The 17834-nt window shown below is 45.3% G+C and overlaps 1 protein-coding gene across 1 annotated transcript in view; it reads right to left on the reverse strand.

The window, feature by feature from the left end:
- Positions 1-17834, reverse strand: part of PPP2R1B (protein phosphatase 2 scaffold subunit Abeta) — a 206360-nt gene that overhangs the window by 90898 nt on the left and 97628 nt on the right. The window contains exons 10-13 of the mRNA XM_085645800.1: positions 14709-14779; positions 14182-14316; positions 13152-13325; positions 1667-1727 (exon numbers count right to left, since the gene is read on the reverse strand). Of these exons, the coding sequence (XP_085501926.1) occupies positions 1667-1727; positions 13152-13325; positions 14182-14316; positions 14709-14779 (441 nt within the window). The remainder of the gene's footprint in view (positions 1-1666; positions 1728-13151; positions 13326-14181; positions 14317-14708; positions 14780-17834) is intronic.

Here is a 17834-nt window from a genome sequence, read left to right on the forward strand (position 1 = left end):
AGATATAGTACTGATTTCAGTTTTCTGTGCCGCTACTATGTCTTCTAGAGCCGATATTCTTGACTCTGTTTCAGTCACTCTTAACGCTGTGTCCGAACAAATCTTAATCACACGTCGCACAGAGTTTTGCACTTTCCTGCAAGTTGCTTGCATACGAACATTCTCTGCTTTAATCTCGGCCCTATGATCCAACATGGTGTTATAAATTGTTGACAGTGTTATCCCATGTTCAGATAATTGCTCAGATGATTGTATGGCACTTTCTTCCAAAATCGGGCCAGTTTTTGTAAATCCTATAGACATATTGCCATTTGCAGGGCTTTCCTTCCCCTTTTTAGTTTTTTTTACCGTGGTAATCGGAGAAATCTTACTTGAGTCAGCTTCTTTATCCGTGCTATATTCTGCCTCGTCCTCAGACCATTCCTTGCTGCTTTCGTCCGATGATAAATCAGATAGGGAGTAAAAATTCTCAGTTAATTCTTGAGAACCAGTATTAGCCTGTGATAGTTCCTCCTTATTCTGCTCTGCTGAAGGGGTTTCAGCTATTCTAGTGACAGAGTCGTCAGTTGAGCCTTTAGAAGGAGGGATATCAGATCCTACAACTCCCAGAACCCCCCTGCCGAATTCTGATAGTACCTGGTTTTCAGATGTGGATTGTTCAACCACTAAAGCTGTTTTCTCCGGGATAGATAAAGATGAAACAGCCGATTCAACCAGCAATGAAATCTTATCGGACACAATGTTGCCAGAATCAGAAGAAGACAAACGTGTCTCACCTGCCTGTTCATTCAGTTCGGTCTGCAACAAAGTATCCCCATTAGCCATCTGTTTGCCAAACAGCTCCGGCAGTGTCAATCCCCCATGCTTTCCTGCTCGGGCTTTCTCTTTTCCTACACCTCGTTCTCCTTTCCTCTGAGGTGGGTTGCTGGAGCGCTGGGTGCCCGCCGCACCATCCGTGAGCTCTCCCGACAGAGTTCTCCACAGCTCCTGCCTGAGCCCTCGCACTACGTGTTGATTTTGGCGGCATCCTGAACCAGGCGCTACTATCGCGTCCACCAGCAGAGGTCCAGCGAAGACGCCACACACGAACCGTAGGGAGGCAAACGTATAGTTCTCTCCAGTATCGACCGGTAAGCGCCCTCCAGCCGTTGCAGATTTTGGCGGCAAAGGAGGGTTTGAAAGCGCCGAGAAACATTCAAATGCTGATATTTTAAATAGGAGGTTTATTTAAATGTGGAAGGTAAAATTACTATAATCACGTCTGCAGTGATTAAGATCATTTAAATGGATGGGTGTCAATATTCATGAAAAAACGTTGAACTGCAGAATTTACATACGCACATAACATAAGACTTCATATTTGGGTCAGCCATGAAGTTGCTTGCATGTCGCATAGCAGTATTAACATTTTACATAGATGTAGCATGTGGCAAAAAAATTACAAATATTTAGATGGCTTGGGGCATATACAAGGGCCAATACAAAAACGCAACTGGGCAAGACTGGCTAATGCCCTTCATGCAGATTATCTGAACTATTTTAATATACGTGCCCATGTGTGGATGAACGATCACTAGAATGGAACTCGGAAACCCATGAATGTGGACAAACTAGTTGATTGTAGAGTCTACATAAAGGCGGTTGTTTCGCTGCATGCATAACTTACCATGATCCACAAGCCACGCCATACACAATGTATTCAGCTTTTCATCAAAAAATTCCACCCCCTAAAACCACAAGAGATGGCGATTAGTGTTTCAGAACATTAGGATATGTTATTCGCAGTTATACAGCACAAACCATAAGATCTACACAAACAAGGATAAGCAACATACTTCATTATGGGACCTGACATTACTTTATAGAGGCAGTACTCGGAGCATACTGAAGAATAAAGTTACTTACCTTTGGTAACGCTCTCTGCACTGAAAATAGTAATTGGTCATGGTTAGTATTTCTCAACAGCGAGATCTAATTTAGGATTGTCAAATACTGGCATATCTATTTATAAGAGAATCGAAATCACTTTCTGAAAAGATTAACAAACCATGTAAAATCAGTAACATATACATGCTTACCAGATGTTTAGTCAAAGGAGCACACTTTATACCCCAAAACGACCATGCCTCAAGCAGGTAACGGACAAAGACCCAATACCTTGCCGGATTTGGGAAGAGAGCCATGTGAAAAAGGTGTCCTAACGAAGATAATTTTTAAAGACCTTCTTGGAAAAGCTTATTTGCACCTCTACATTAGTTGCAATGGAAATTACAAAAAGATTTGTGGCCGAAAGATGGTGGGAGAGGAGCAACGCAGTCTACTGGTTGAACTTCTTGGTTAAGAAACCAATATGCACACGGACCATTTACGTGAAAAAAAATTAGGTACTTACCTATAACTCTAGTTCTCCAGTATTGGCATCTTTCATAGATTCACATGCTTGAATTCATCTCTGTAGAAGTGGCAGTCCCACTGTACTAGAATAAAGCAATGTGCAGTACTATCTTAGATTATGGCAATGAACCATAGGTCTTAAAGCCTATGTCCTTTAAAAAAAAAAAAAGGACAAAACTACAAACTTTAGCCTATCAGGCGATGGCACCCATGAGAACACTGCTTGTCCCACAGTCACATCAGTCTTAAGAGTCTCGTGCAGTCAATAATACTTTGTAAATGTGTGCCTGATGGACCATGTTGCAGCCCTGCAGATATGTTGTATGGGTACCCCAGCAACAGGGCTGTAGATGGAGAAATGGCTCTGGAGGAAAGGGCCTTGACTTTGTCTTGTAGTGGCTTTCCTGCTTGCTAGTGACAAAATTGTATGGAAGATACAACCAATCTAGCGACAGTCTGTTTAGATACTGGGAGAACTTTTCTTATGCCCCACCCCATAATCCAGAAATAATTGATCTGCTCTACAGATTTGATGGGCCCTGTGCAAGTATGGAAAGATGGGCTGCTACTGGGGCTAGCACCATGGTAAAAATTCTGGCGGCTGATTTTAGCCCAAATGGAAGTGGCTGCCGGCTACCCGGAAGCGAAGGATCTTGCGGTGTATCTGAAAGTGGAAATATGCGTCTTGAAGGTCTAGTTATGTCATGTGATCTCCCTTGTCGAGGAGGTGTAATATATCCTAAAACTTCAAAATGCAGAAAGATTGCTTCTTTAGAAATGTGTTCAACCTTTGCATGTTAAGAACTTTACACCAATCTCCTGATGGTTTCTAGATGAGAAAGAAATGAGTAGGATACCAATTTCAGAACAACCTCTATTGCTTCCTTTTTTAGCATGAGGGAGATTTCGTTTAGTAGTGTTTTTAAGTGAGGGGGAGGTGGTCCTGATGGTGGGTTGTTTAGAGAAACTCCAGGGTGTGTCCTTGGGCGATTACATCTAGAAGCCACTGTTGGATGTTAATCAGGACATTTGGTGACAATGGTTTGCGATTCGACCTCCAAGACTGGTTGTTGAGGAGTGGAGGGTAGTGAGCACTAAATTGAGGTCCACGTTTCCTGCTGGAATCTCTGCCACAGGCAGGCAATTGTCCTCTTGCTGAGTGCTTATACAGCATAATACACACAACCGCCAGCGCCTGCATATATGCAGCTGCTGGCAGTTGTTTGTATTGCTGTGGTTGTGCATACTGGGGACAATACTGGGTCTGGTTCCGATTCATATTGTTACCTGTAGGGTTGGTAACCACCTATAAATGAATAAGCTCCTCTGCCTCTGGACCCTCAAAAAGGTCACTTCCTATACTGGAGTGTGCAAACAGACTTCGTGTATCTGTCAGTTTTGATTAATTGTAGGGCATCATCCACGTGTTTTCCAAACAATGAATCGCCGCCAAATGGCATGTCCAGTATTCTACTTCGGATCTCAGGGCGGAAGGAAGTGGATTTTAACCATTCTTGTCTGATGAGAACAGCCGCTCCCACAAGTTGTATGAACCCAGTAGACAAGAAATCAATAGTGCAGTCAATTAACACTGCCAATTTTTTTAACCCTCCTGTAGGATTTTTTTCGGGCTTCCATCTTGGTGTCCCCTGGCAGCAAGTCAATGTAAGTGGACATATACGACCCACATTTGGCGGACATAACCGCCCAATGTAGCCAAGGAGTTCGCAGGTCCGAATGTCGTGGCTGCCATGGAGGAGAATTTCTTGCCGATATTATCAAGCAGACACCCATCTGTCTGGAGAAGAAATTGGTATGGGCTGGCTCTTACAGCAACCTAACGCCGCTTGGGATACTACAGAGTCTGGTTTAGTCTTTCCAATGAGACCAGTTGGAGTCATCTGGAATGTTGTATTTGTCTAATTTTGGAATGATCGCTGGAACCGTAGCCAGGTTCTTCATGGCCTGAAGACATTCTTGCCAAATAAAATAACTGGGACAGCCATAATCGATTTCATCCGCTTGCTTGGCAAGCACTGATGTTCAAATCATTTGGCTGTTCTTTCCATTAAATTATGAAAACCGGCAATGTCCTCTGGCAGAGTGTTTACTGGTGCAGCCGGTGGAAGGGGGTGGAGTAGGAATAAAGTAGTTGGCCTACTCATTTGCCACTACGGTAGCGTCTTGAATTTCTACTTCCTCTCTGTAGTCTGCAGACTGAGATTCACCACCAAGAGGCAGCTAAAGTATCTGCCAAATCTGGTTGAGGGGCTAAAGGTGCCTCAAGCAATCGTGATTTCTGCTGTTGTGGTTCAGGAGTTGGAGCAACTGAACAGGTCTTGGAGCTTGTGGCAGAAGAGTCGCAGGAGCAGAAGGTGGAAATCTGCGATAATAGTCTTGCAGCATACTTTGTAAGATGGTAACAAGAGACATGGGCATTGGGATAGAAAGCTCCTGTTAGTGCTGTCCTGAATATTCCGGTTGGTATGGTTCAAGGCGTTCTCCTGCCGAGTAATCATACTCCTGATACGGGTCATCATCCTCAAAGTCCTGGCATTAGACATGTAGTTGGAATGGACTACTAGCTGCCACAAAGGGAGCTTGGTCCTCAATCTTCATCCTCATCTAAGAAGTTCGCAGGTGGATAGGGCAACATCTTACTTGGAGAGGTGTTAACTGGTAAAATGGTGTCTACAGTCGATTTTTCATTTACAGCAATGAAAGGCAATGGAGGAAAAGTCATTTTTGCAGGTTTTTTTCCCTTTGGTATAGACTGTTCCATCAAGGTTTTCTTCATTGATGGTACATGCGTCGGTGATGGCATTGTCAGACAATAGGATCAATAGCGGCATCATCGATGGAAGCGTCAACGGTATAGTCGTTTACTGTAGCATAGTCAACAAGCTCATCGTCAACAGTTTCACTGATGAGTGAGGTGTTGACAGCAACTGACCGCCAGCAACGACTGTCGACTGTATCTTCGCCAGCAACAGTAAGCTGAGGAGAGACGCAGTCAAAGGAACCCGTGATGACTGACATTTTAGTATCCTCGTCATTATAATAGTCGATGACAGTGGTGACGAGATCATGATCATGGGAGACAATGCGGTGGTAAAGCACGGTGTTGTCCTAGTTACCATAGATGCCTTCAAAGGGGTAGTCGTAGACTGCGTTGTCCTCAATGAGAAATTAGCTGGAGAGCTGGATTCCTCTAAAGATTCTCGTAGATGGCATAAGCTAGGAAGCTTTTTTAGGGAAGAAGTGGTAGGCTCTAAGCGAACCATTTGTGAGGTAATTATTTCCTTCTTGGAGGAGGAAGGAAGATCCTCATGCCTCTTTTTAAGGCCAGATGTAATAAATGTTGATTTTCTAATGGACATTAAAGGCGGCTCAAAGGCAATTTTTTCTCTTTGATTTAAATCACTATCCTCCTCAGATAATGGGCATTCATTTTCAGCCTTTGAAGCCACAGCAAAAGTCTACCTCCTGTCTTTAAGAGTCTTCTGAGGAAAAGGTGCAACCGATTTTGCAGTCTCTCACCTTATGCTCTGTATAGAGGCAATAGATGCATTCTTGATGTGGGTAATCCGAATGGAGCAGCCTCTTTCCATAAGTCACTGGATCTGAAAAAAGTCATTTTTTAGGAGGTTGGGACATAGTATCCTGTCAGGATATGTAGGCAAGTGCTGGTTTTGGGAAGTAAATTCTAATGAAAAATCAGAGAAAAGTAATTGGAGCAGAGCTCAAAGAGACTCCCATCACACAACGCAAGGCAAGAAATTCAGCCTCTCGTGGAAGTATTCTAAAGGGTGCTCTCATCGGATTGGCTAAAGTTTGTAATTTGGCCCTTTTTAATAAGACAGATTGGCAATAAAACCTATGGTTCTTTGCCATTATGTTTAGGATAGTAATGCACATTGCTTCATAAAGTACTCCCACTTCGATGACCGGGACCGATTCAAGCATGTGAATCAATGAAAGACAATAACTGCAGAAATGAAATTTTTCTTAGTCTCTAGTAAAGAGTTTTGAGATGCAAGTGTTTATGGTGTGGAAGGCACAGGTTTGCCCAAGAAACCCACTGCGCGCTTTAAAGGCTGTACAGATAAAAGTAGCTCAAAGTACACAATTACATCAAAATGCCCTTTTTTGGTCCGAATGCCCAGCAAAGAGTGCAATTCTACACTGAAGAACCAGTGAGATCTACATATGAATCCATCTCGATGCCAGTGTATATCAAGTAACTCTTGAATTTAACAAGACCACTAATCTAAGCAATGGTTGCAGCTGTATGGCACTACTACCAAAGAAGGTTGATTAGCTTTGGTCTGAGTGCAAACAGGACTATCTGTTTTATTCTGCAATTGCAGCACTTGCTGAGCCCCCAACACTCAGCAAAATTCCAAATCATGGGGACCTGAGCAAATAACTGGCCACCTTGGAAACAAGGTTATATTGTTGGATGGTCATAAGATAGCCGATGCAAGTGCACTTTGAAACAGCATATAGAGAGATCCAATTTAAGATTCCTGCTGAGGGATTACTCTAACCCTCGCATTTTGAGCCCTCCAAAGTTTTACATTCAACCTCAAGAGGCTACAATTAAAAGCACTGCAATAAACTAAGTGCAAGACTGTGTTAGCCCTGACAACCAGGGGTTTTGATAGAAGGATAAAAATGAATTGTAACTTTCTTTACTGAAGGAAAACACCTCTAAATCTCCCTAAATAGTCCAACTTATGACACTTAATTCAACATAACTAGTATAAACATACATTAGGGTTATATAGTCCATACACATTGGCCACATACATGCGAGAGAAGGAATATGCTACTTACCAGCATGCATCTGTTCTTGGCATGTAGAGCTGCAGAGTTGTACACTTAGCATAGATCGCCATCTGGTGTTGGGCCCGGATGTTTGCAGTTTGTTTTTCTTCTTGGACCGTCTTTGGAAGTCACGAGTTTGGTGACTCCTCCTTCGGTCCGTACTGCGCATGGGCTTCGGCTCCATCCTCAGATTGTTTTTCGCCAACAGGGAAATGATGGAGCTTGGTAATCACAGTGAGAAACCCATGTGTGTAGTATCTAAATAAGATGTACTGGAACGGATACAGGTAGCCGGGGAGGCGGGTGGGCGTATACAACTCTGCAGCTCTACATGCCAAGAACAGATGCATACTGGTAAGTAGCATATTCCGTTCGAGGCATATGAGCTGCAGATTGTACACTTAGCATAGATTATATAGCAGTACCCAACCCTAGCGGCGACCACCGGTATCCGTTGCAGTGGTTTGAAATCGTGTCTTTAGTACAGCCTGGCCCACTCTAGCTTGCTGCTTGGAATGCACATCTACACAGTAATGTTTTGTGAAGGTGTGCGGTATAGACCATGTGGCTGCTTTGCAGATGTCATCTAAGGGTATATTCCCTAGAAAGGCCATAGAAGCCCCTAACTTTCTTGTAGAATGGGCTTTAGGCGGAACAGATAATGTTCTTTTAGCCTTTTGGTAGCAAATCTGTATGCATTTTACAATCCACCTAGCTATCCCCGATTTAGAAATGGGGTTGCCTTTATGTGGTGGAGAGAAGGAGACGAACAATTGTTTAGTCTTCCTGAAGGGTTGCGTTCTTTGTATGTAGTATAGCAAGGCCCTTTTTACATCGAGTGTGTGTAAGGCTCTTTCTGCAACAGATTGAGGTTGCGAGAAGAAGACAGGTAATTCCACCGATTGATTGAGATGGAAGGGGGAAATGACCTTGGGCAGGAACTTCGGATTTGTGCGAAGTATGACCTTGCTGTGATGTATTTGTATGAAGGGTTCCTGTATAGTGAACGCTTGTATTTCACCAACCCTTCTAAGGGAAGTGATAGCTACGAGAAAAGCTGTTTTCCAGGTGAGAAACTGTAGCTCGCATTTATGCATTGGTTCGAAGGGCGGACCCATTAGTCGTGTAAGAACTAAATTTAGATTCCATACAGGGGAAGGTGGTGCCCTGGGAGGAATTACTCGTTTAAGGCCTTCCATGAAGGCTTTAATAGCGGGCACCCTGAAGAGAGAGAAATGCTGTCTGTTTTGTAGATAAGCAGCGATCGCTGCTAGGTGTAGGCGTATGGATGAATATGCCAGGTTACACCTGTGAAGATGGAGCAGATAGCATATGATGTGCTGTATGGATGCATCTAAAGGGTTGATTGTATTGTTACGGCAGTAAATAACAAATCTTTTCCACTTTGCGGCATAACATGCTCTAGTGGTAGGACGTCTGGCTTCCATGATGATGTTCATGCAATCAGGGGGAAGGTTAAGGTATCCGAATTCTAGGATTTCAGGAGCCACATCGCCAGGTTGAGCTGAGCTGGGTCCGGGTGCCTGATTTCTCCATGGTTCTGGGTTAGGAGGCATGGGGATAGGTGCAGTTTTTGATGTGGTACCACTGATAGTTGTAGTAGCGTGGTGTACCACGGCTGCCTGGCCCACGTTGGAGCTACCAGAATGAGTGTGAGGGAGTGCTGTTGTAGCTTCCTGACCACTAATGGAATTAGTGGGAGAGGTGGAAAGGCGTATGCAAATCTGCCTGACCAGTTCATCCATATCGCATTGCCCTTGGACAATGGGTGTGGGTATCTGGCGGCGAAGCTTGGGCATTTTTTGTTTTCGTGGGTGGCGAAGAGGTCTATCTGAGGATGCCCCCACTGTTGGAAGAATGGCTGAAGAACTTGCGGATGCAGTTCCCATTCGTGTAGTTGCGTTTGTCTGCTGAGCAGATCTGCCATGGTGTTTTGTACGCCTGGAACGTGTTGTGCCAGGAGAAAGATGTTTTGGGGAATTGCCCATCTCCATATGCTCTGGGCTAAGCGGGAGAGCTGGGGAGAGTGTGTCCCCCCCCTGTTTTTGGATATAATACATTGCAGTCATGTTGTCTGTGCGAATGAGGACTGCTTTGCCCGAAATCTGTTTTTGGAAAGATTTTAGGGCTAGAAAGATCGCCAAAAGCTCCAGATGGTTGATGTGGAGCAATTTTTGCTGTGGCGTCCATAGACCTTGCATTGTGAGGTGTAGGAGGTGCGCTCCCCAGCCGGAGAGCGATGCGTCTGCTTTTAGAATCACCTGAGGAACCGGGTCCAGGAACGGCCGCCCTTTGGAAAGGTTTGTGGTGTTCCACCACTGCAGAGAGTGATGTGTGCGGCCGTCCACCAACACCAGATCCGTCAGCTGACCCTGGGCCTGGTTCCACTGTTGTGCTAGGCACTCTTGAAGTGGACGCATGTGGAGTCTTGCATGGGGCACTATAAAGATGCAAGACGCCATCATTCCTATGAGCTTCATGAACACTCTTGCTGGAAGAGAGTGTTGGGGAAGGAATGTTTTGCGTAAGGCTTGAATGCTTGTGATTCTGGCTGTGTTTGGATAGGCAATACCTTTGGAGGTGTCTATAGTGGCCCCGAGATATTGCTTTGTGTGAGATGGTATGAGGTGGGACTTTTGGTAGTTCACCGTGAAGCCTAGCTGGTGGAGCAGTTGGGTGGTGCTGTTTGTATGCTGCACGCATTGGTGGTAAGACGCGGCTTTTATCAGCCAGTCGTCCAAGTAAGGGAAGACGTGAATGTGTTGACGTCTGAGGTGTGCTGCTACTACCGCTAGGCATTTGGTAAACACCCGTGGTGCGGTGGTGACCCCGAAGGGGAGAACCGTGAATTGGTAATGTTGCCCGTCCACCACGAACCTGAGGTATTTCCTGTGAGAGGGGTGTATTGGAATGTGAAAGTATGCGTCTTTCAGATCCAAGGTTGTGAGAAAATCTCCCTGACAGAGGAGCGGGAGGACTTGTTGTAGGGTGACCATATGGAAATGGTCTGAATGTATGTAGGCATTTAGAGGCCGGAGGTCCAGAATGGGCCTGAGGGTCCCGTCTTTCTTTGGTATTAGGAAATATAGGGAGTAAACCCCTAGATTTTGCTGATTGATGGGGACCTGCTCTATAGCGTGTTTTTAGAGGAGGGAGAGTACCTCCTGTTTGAGCAGTATGGAATGTTCTTGAGACATTGGGCGGTGCCTTGGTGGGATATTGGGTGGGGTAGATGTTAGCTCGAGACAGTACCCTGACCGAATGATTTGGGTCACCCATTTGTCCGATGTTATGGACTCCCATGCGTGGATAAAGTTTTGTAGTCTGCCCCCGACCGGAGTGGAATGGTCTGGGGGGAGCGGAGGGAAGTCATTGTGTGGGCGGGGTGGCAGAACGGGTGTTGTTAGTTTTGCCCCTGCCCTTATTGTTGTTGCCTCTGTAACCACCCCTTTGGTTGCCCTTTGAAAAGGTATTTTGAGGAGGGGATTTGTAGGAGGTAGAGGTGCTATCGGTGGAGAAGCCTCTGCCTGTGCCACGAAAGGAGGAGCGTCGAAAGGAACGTTTAGACGCTTGTGTTTGGAGTGCCCCCATAGACTTTGCTGTGTCTGTGTCCTTTTTCATCTTTTCCAACGCTTCGTCTACCTTGGGCCCAAAGAGAGTTTGTTGGTCAAAGGGGTGATTGAGTATGGACGCCTGGACTTCAGGCTTAAACCCTGAGATCCTGAGCCAGGCATGGCGACGAAGCAGGACACTGGTGTTTATGGCTCTAGAAGCAGTGTCGGCTGCATCGAGGGCACACTTCATGGAGGTGTTTGTAATGAGTTTACCCTCCTGTATTAGCTCATGAGCCCTACGCTTGTGTTTCTCGGGGAGGTGCTGCATAAGAGCCTCAAGTTCGTCGTAGTGTGCTCTGTCATAGCGCGCAAGTAGCGCTTGTGTGTTTGCAATGCGCCACATGTTTGCAGCTTGAGAGGCGGTGCGCTTGCCAGACGCGTCTAGGAGATTGGATTCCTTGTCTGGCGGTGGGGCTTCTCCTGAGGACTGGGAGTTAGCCCGCTTTCTAGCTGTAGAGACAACTAGGGAATCTAAGGGAGCAGGGCCCTTAATGTATGCAGGGTCTGTGGGTGCCGCTTTATACTTTTTCTCTATTCTAGGGTTTAGTACCCTGGCCCTGACAGGGTCTTTGAACACCTCTGCGGCATGCTTGGTGACACCCTTAAGCATGGGTAAGATAGAGGTGGATTTGTCCTGTATGTCGAATGTATCCAGTAAGAAGTCGTCTTCCACTGGTTCAGTGTGCATGTCCACCCCATGGTAGTGTGCTGCTCTCTGCACTAAATGATGGAACCCTAAGGAGTCCTCTGGAGGAGACGGCCTGGATGGTTATAGGTCGTCCTGAGGAATATCGGGTACATCAGGGTTATTGTAATCCTCCCACGGGTCTGGGGTCCCTGGTGGAGTGGGATCCATTGGGGCGTCTGCCGGATAATTGTCCGGGTCCCCGTCGTCCGGATCTGGGGACGGGGCCGGAGAGTAGTGAGGTAAAGGTGGCGGAGACCTGGGAGGGAGAGGGGGTGGAGGAGGTGGTAGTGGGGAGGGCACTCTGAGGGGAGAAGTAGCAGAGTCCTTCCGTTTGGGTGGTGGAGGAGGAGCCGGAGTATCAAGGCGTCTTTTCTTGATAATTAAAGTCAATAGTCCAGTCTTTGGATCTTTGGACAGAGTCTTTTGTAAAGGGTCTGGTGTAAACAGAGCCAATGGCGTCGAGTTGTCCGTCGGCACCGGTGATTTCGGAACCGAGGACTTCGATGGTTTGTGTGCGCCATGCTTTTTTTGGGGCCTCCGGTTTTTTCGGCGTCGAAGGAGTTTTCGGCGCCGGAGCGTCGGTGCCGACAGATTTGTGTTTGTGTTTGGTCGGCACCGAGAGTCCAGGCTTCGGCACCGGTGGCTTCGGAGTCGAGCTGGATATTGTTTTCTTCGGTGCCGGATGCTGTTTTTTGGCAACGGGCGTCGGCTGGCTCGATCCCGAGCTGCCGTGAGACTTTGGAGGCTTCGACACCGGGCCCGAAGGTGGGGTGATCGAAGCTTTGGTCTTGGTTTTGCCCAGGCCGGCAGGCGAGGAAGTAACCTGAGTCTCTTTGGTTTTGGGCACGGGGGTGGGAGGGGGCACAGTACTCACGGCCCGCTGCGCCGGTGTGATGTCCTCCACGTCGGAGTCGTCGGCCTCGGAAGCGCTGACGACGTCTTCTTCCTGCTCGGTGTGTGTTTGCCCCGAAGCTTCGGCGCCGTCTACGAAGATGTCCGGTGGAGCTGCAGACGATGAGTGCGCCATGGTGCGTCGAGCTTTTCGATCCCGGATGGTTTTCTTCGATCGAAAAGACTTACAGGCGGGGCAGTCTCTGGTCTCGTGTTCTGGAGAGAGGCAAAGATTACACACCTGATGGAGGTCGGTGTGGGGAAATTTAGACCCACATTTTGGGCACTTTTTGAACGGAGTCCTTTCCATCGGCCGGGACCGGAGTCGAGGAGGCCCGAAGGCCGGTGCCGATGTACGGGATGGAGAAAAGTGCCGCTTCGAGAGATGAAGATGATGAAAAAACTCGAATAAACGAGGATTTTCCGTCGAGGCTGGAACCGTAGAAGTTCGAAGCCGGAGCACGAAGTATCACATCCGAGCCCGATGGCGGAAAAAAACAATCTGAGGATGGAGCCGAAGCCCATGCGCAGTACGGACCGAAGGAGGAGTCACCAAACTCGTAACTTCCAAAGACGGTCCAAGAAGAAAAACAAACTGCAAACATCCGGGCCCAACACCAGATGGCGATCTATGCTAAGTGTACAATCTGCAGCTCATATGCCTCGAACATACTTTTATTCTCATCACAGAAAGAAAGGCTACAAATACTCACCAGCTGTCCAGCAAGTAGAGGCATATACTCTATGATCGCAAGTCGAACTCTCCATTTGGCGTCTTCAGCCAGCTCCACAATTGCAGGAAGGAGGGACTGAGAGAGTTGGCGAATCCCAATCACTTCATTCACACAATCAAGATTGGAGATAATGTTCAGCCGCACTTCAGGACACTAATTAGAGAAAATAAATGAGAGGTTGAAATGGAGAGAAGTAAGGCCATATTAGATTATTTACTACACCAAGGAAGGTGAACAAGAACAGGCTAGTGGGGAGTAAAGTCTGGAAGTAAGTGGAAGGAAATGTGTAAGGGAGGGTAAATATACACAGCTGGAGTATTTCTAAATTGCCTTTCTTCTACTGTACACTGTATGGAGGCAGAGAACGTAAAGTCTGCGGTCTCTTGGAAGGGGAGGTTCTTGGCACTTAAGTGACAGGTGGAAGCCTGAGCGCATTGTATCTCCACTGTTTAGCTTTTATTGTGCCAGCCTTTGAGTCTTTACTACTGCGCCACCAGTCTAACGTGTTCAATTTAAACAGCAAGTATAACCTGCCCCTGGATAATCAGGAAACGTGCTGCTACAAGGAGGAAGCACAGCCTAAATTTTTAACATTTAGCAAGAAAGGTGAGGAATTGGATGGAAAAATGTTTTCCATTTTAGTTCATCCTATTCACACCTTTGATGGTAGTCCTCTGCCATCTTCAGTAATACCTACAAGGTCTAACACTGGTATGGGAGAACTCTGCATAGTACAACTAGATTTCAGAGTCTCGGGCACAGCCACTGAGATCACATGTGTTTTTACTTCAACCACAGAACCATTTTCTCAATCCCCCAACCTAGATAACAATTCTCCCTCAAACCCCACTTGCCCAACCTATAGCTCACCATTCTAGTTAGTTCCCCCTAGCTAAAGCGATTCTGGTCAGAAGCTACAAATAGTTTTATCTTGCATCAATTGTCCATTCAATACATTACTACTTTTTTTTTTTTATAAACCGGCATACACCAATATTGAGAAGATTACCTCATCCTTCAGTTGAGCCAGGAACAGAGGTAGAAGGTGTTCAATCGTGTTATCTTTACCCAGGATAGTGGATAGTCCCATGATAACGGAGGCTAGGGCAGACTTCACATGCTGGTTTGTGTCAGAAACCAGTTCCTACAATTCAAAAAGGTAGTAGATCAAACAATTCAAAATTCATTTTCAAAACATTTGCAAGAAATATTGCTTTATCCAGCCAATAAAATTCACTTTGATGACTGAATGAAAAAAAAGATAGGCACCTGGCACTAGTCTTTCTGGAACAAAACATTTTAGTATAGAAAAAAGCAGCTTGAAATACAGGATTGTCTAGCATATGGAGCTCAAGTGTTACAGGAATGAAGGGTCTTATTTATTGTTAGTTCCTAGTAGAGCAAGTTTAGATTCATGCCTAAACTAATTTTAATTTCTTCCGCACAAAAGCAGTACAGCATAAAAATAAAAAATAAACATTAAAAAAAAACCAAAAAAACCCAGCATCTATGACTACAAGATTGAAACCATCTTACCTTGACATAAGGAAGAATGTGGTTCATAATGATGGTTTCTCGACCATCAGCAGGTAGGTTCTCACAGAACTCTAGAACACAAAGAAGAAACTGAAATTACAATTGGGACATAACGGATTGACAATGGTCACGCTCTCAGAGCTGACAAGATGGCAGGTGGAAGCAAAACAGACATTTTCAACAGTAGATGAGGTGGGAAAATACCAACTGTATACCTTCAATAGCAAGGTATATTTCATAGAATATTGCTGACCATATTGAACCACCCCAATTCAAACCTTCTCTACATACAGTACAGAAAGAACAGAACACATTATTAAGTATCAGATACAAACCAGAGCTGCAGTGAAAACAAGTATTTTCATATTTTTCTGTTAACTGTGCATACATGTAGAATTACGGATTATTCAGAATTACTTTTCGTTGACAGATAGTAAATCAGACACTGCAGTATAAATTTTACTGACCACTTAGTACCCAAATGCACACATTCCTCACTAGTTTAGACAATCCTATGAACCAATTAGATTTTGCATAATTTTGAATCAAAAAGGGAACAGCACAGAGGTATTCATATTGAGAGTGTTTGAAGGATTAGTTACTTACCTGTAATCCTAGTTCTCTTCCAGGGGGTATCCTCATCAAAGTCATAAGCACTAGAATATTCCTGCCCATGCACCGGACCCCGGAAACACAATCCTATATGTGACAAGCATATATGCATCTCTATACATATACTGGATTCACAAGTTGTGGCTAGGTTGTAAATTGCGCAAAATCAAAAATAGAGTACATCACAAATAAACGGTCATAGAAAGAGTGCTCAAGAAACAGGGGGAAGCAACCACAAAGAGTCACCAGATCTTCAATTAAACAAATTAATTGACGATAAACATGTAAAAAACGTGGTTAGTTCCCGAGCATAGGCAAAGTCAAAATGTCCAGTGTAGTTGAAACAATTGACAAAATCAAGTTCAATCCTTTTGTGTGAGGATTTATATTTTCTTTATTTTCTCAGTTGTCCTGATCACATATTCCACAGCATCACGCCAAAGGTGCATGTGGCCACATGCACCTTTGGCGTGATGCTGTGGAATATGTGATCAGGACAACTGAGAAAATAAAGAAAATATAAATCCTCACACAAAAGGATTGAACTTGATTTTGTCAATTGTCTCTCTATACATATACACACACACATATATATTCACTGAAAAAACCATAGGTTTCACACAAGTTATAGTTAGCGGACATTTTACTGATAAAAAACCATTGAAATTCCACGTTATAGTTAGTGCAGGCAACTATAACTCACGCAACCGCAATCCTCTGCTGATGCTAATACTGTATTTAGACACTTATTTGCCCATGTCTTCTTCCATTAAATTTTAGCTATACATATAATACAAATATTTTTTTTTCATAAAGACACATATGTCATCAGCAGAGGATTGCGGTCGCGTGAGTTATAGTTGCCTGCACTAACTATAACGGGGGAATTTCAATGGTTTTTTATCAGTAAAATGTCCGCTAACTATAACTTGTGTGAAACCTATGGTTTTTTCAGTGAATTTGCAAGGTTTTTTAAATGCTAATTCCCAACTATAACGTGTGTGAAACCTATGGTTTTTTCAGTGAATTTGTACGGTTTTTTAAATGCTAAGTTACTTTACGCCGTTCGTGGCGTGCGCGCCCACTTTACGCGGTTCGTTCCGTGCACGCACGGTGCGCACCGTGCGCGCACAGTGAGCACGCGGTGCGCTTCGCGCACCCACTTTACGCAGTTAGTGCCGTGCACGCACGGTCGGCACGCGGTGCGCTACGCGCACCGCGTGCCCACGTTACGCTAAATGGGCCATGTACGCACGATGCGCTTCGCGCACCGTCTGCACACGGAGGCCGTATTAGGCACATCGTTGTTAATGGTTATCTACAGATAGTCTTTAAAAAAAAAAAAAATTGGCCATGCACAAAAGGTGGCCTTGGGGCACCTTTTGCACACGGGGTGAGGAAAACGTGGATATTGGTTTTTTTTATTTTTTTTAACCGTACGCGTACGGTAAGCGTAATCGGCGATTTTTCGAAAATATTTTTTTTTACATTTTTTGCCTTTTGGGTTCTTTGGGGACACCATAACAATGACTGGGTGGTTGGGAGCTGTCTATCAAGCCGCTTTTACTGTTTTCGGACTTTGTTTTTCCTCCACTCCCCTCAGAGTGCGAGAGAGAAAATGGCGGCTGACACTTCCTGGTTTCGACCGATTCGAATGTTAACTAAGATCTAACAGCCAATCAGAATCGCGCTCGTCACCGTACGCGTACGGTAAGCTTACCGTAAGCGCACGGTAAGCGCACCGTAAGCTGGCTCAGATATATATATTGATTTAAATGCTATTTTCTCAGGAACTACTGAACAGATTTACACCAGACCTACAAAAGGCACTTCCTTGACCTGAGGACTACCTCTCTGCCAAATTTCAAGTAACTCTGTTCAGCCGTTCGGGCTGTAGCTGTGTCTAAAGGTCCTATGGAAAAATGCATGGGAAAAACGCGTTTTGGGACCCCCCTTTCTTCTCAGCCCCCGCTTGACGAATCCGCCCGAGACTTTCAGGGTAGGAGCGGAGCGCCCCACCTATTTTGAAAATTTCGCGAGGATTCGTCGACCGGCGCCAAAGTTATTCCAAATAGAATGTTGCGGATTTCCTATGGAAACGTGGTCCTAACTATAACTATCTACTGGCGACCGCCAGTAGATAATATACACACACACATATATATATATATATATATAGATGTACATATACATATACACATACACACACATTACCTACTGGCGGTCGCCAGTAGGTAGTTATAGTTAGGACCCTGTTTCCATAGGAAATCCGCAACATTCTATTTGGAATAACTTTGGCGCCGGTCGACGAATCCTCGCGAAATTTTAAAAACTAATGGGGCGCTACGCTCCGCTCCTACCATGAAAGTCTCGGGGGGATTCGTCAAGCGGGGGCTGAGAAAAAAGGGGGGTCCCAAAACGCGTTTTCCCCATGCATTTTCCCATAGGACCTTTAGACACAGCTACAGCCCGAACGGCTGAACAGAATTACTTGTAATTTGGCAGAGAGGTAGC

This window comes from Triturus cristatus, chromosome 3_1 (genome assembly GCF_964204655.1).
Source record: "Triturus cristatus chromosome 3_1, aTriCri1.1, whole genome shotgun sequence".
Taxonomy (NCBI): Eukaryota; Metazoa; Chordata; class Amphibia; order Caudata; family Salamandridae; genus Triturus; species Triturus cristatus.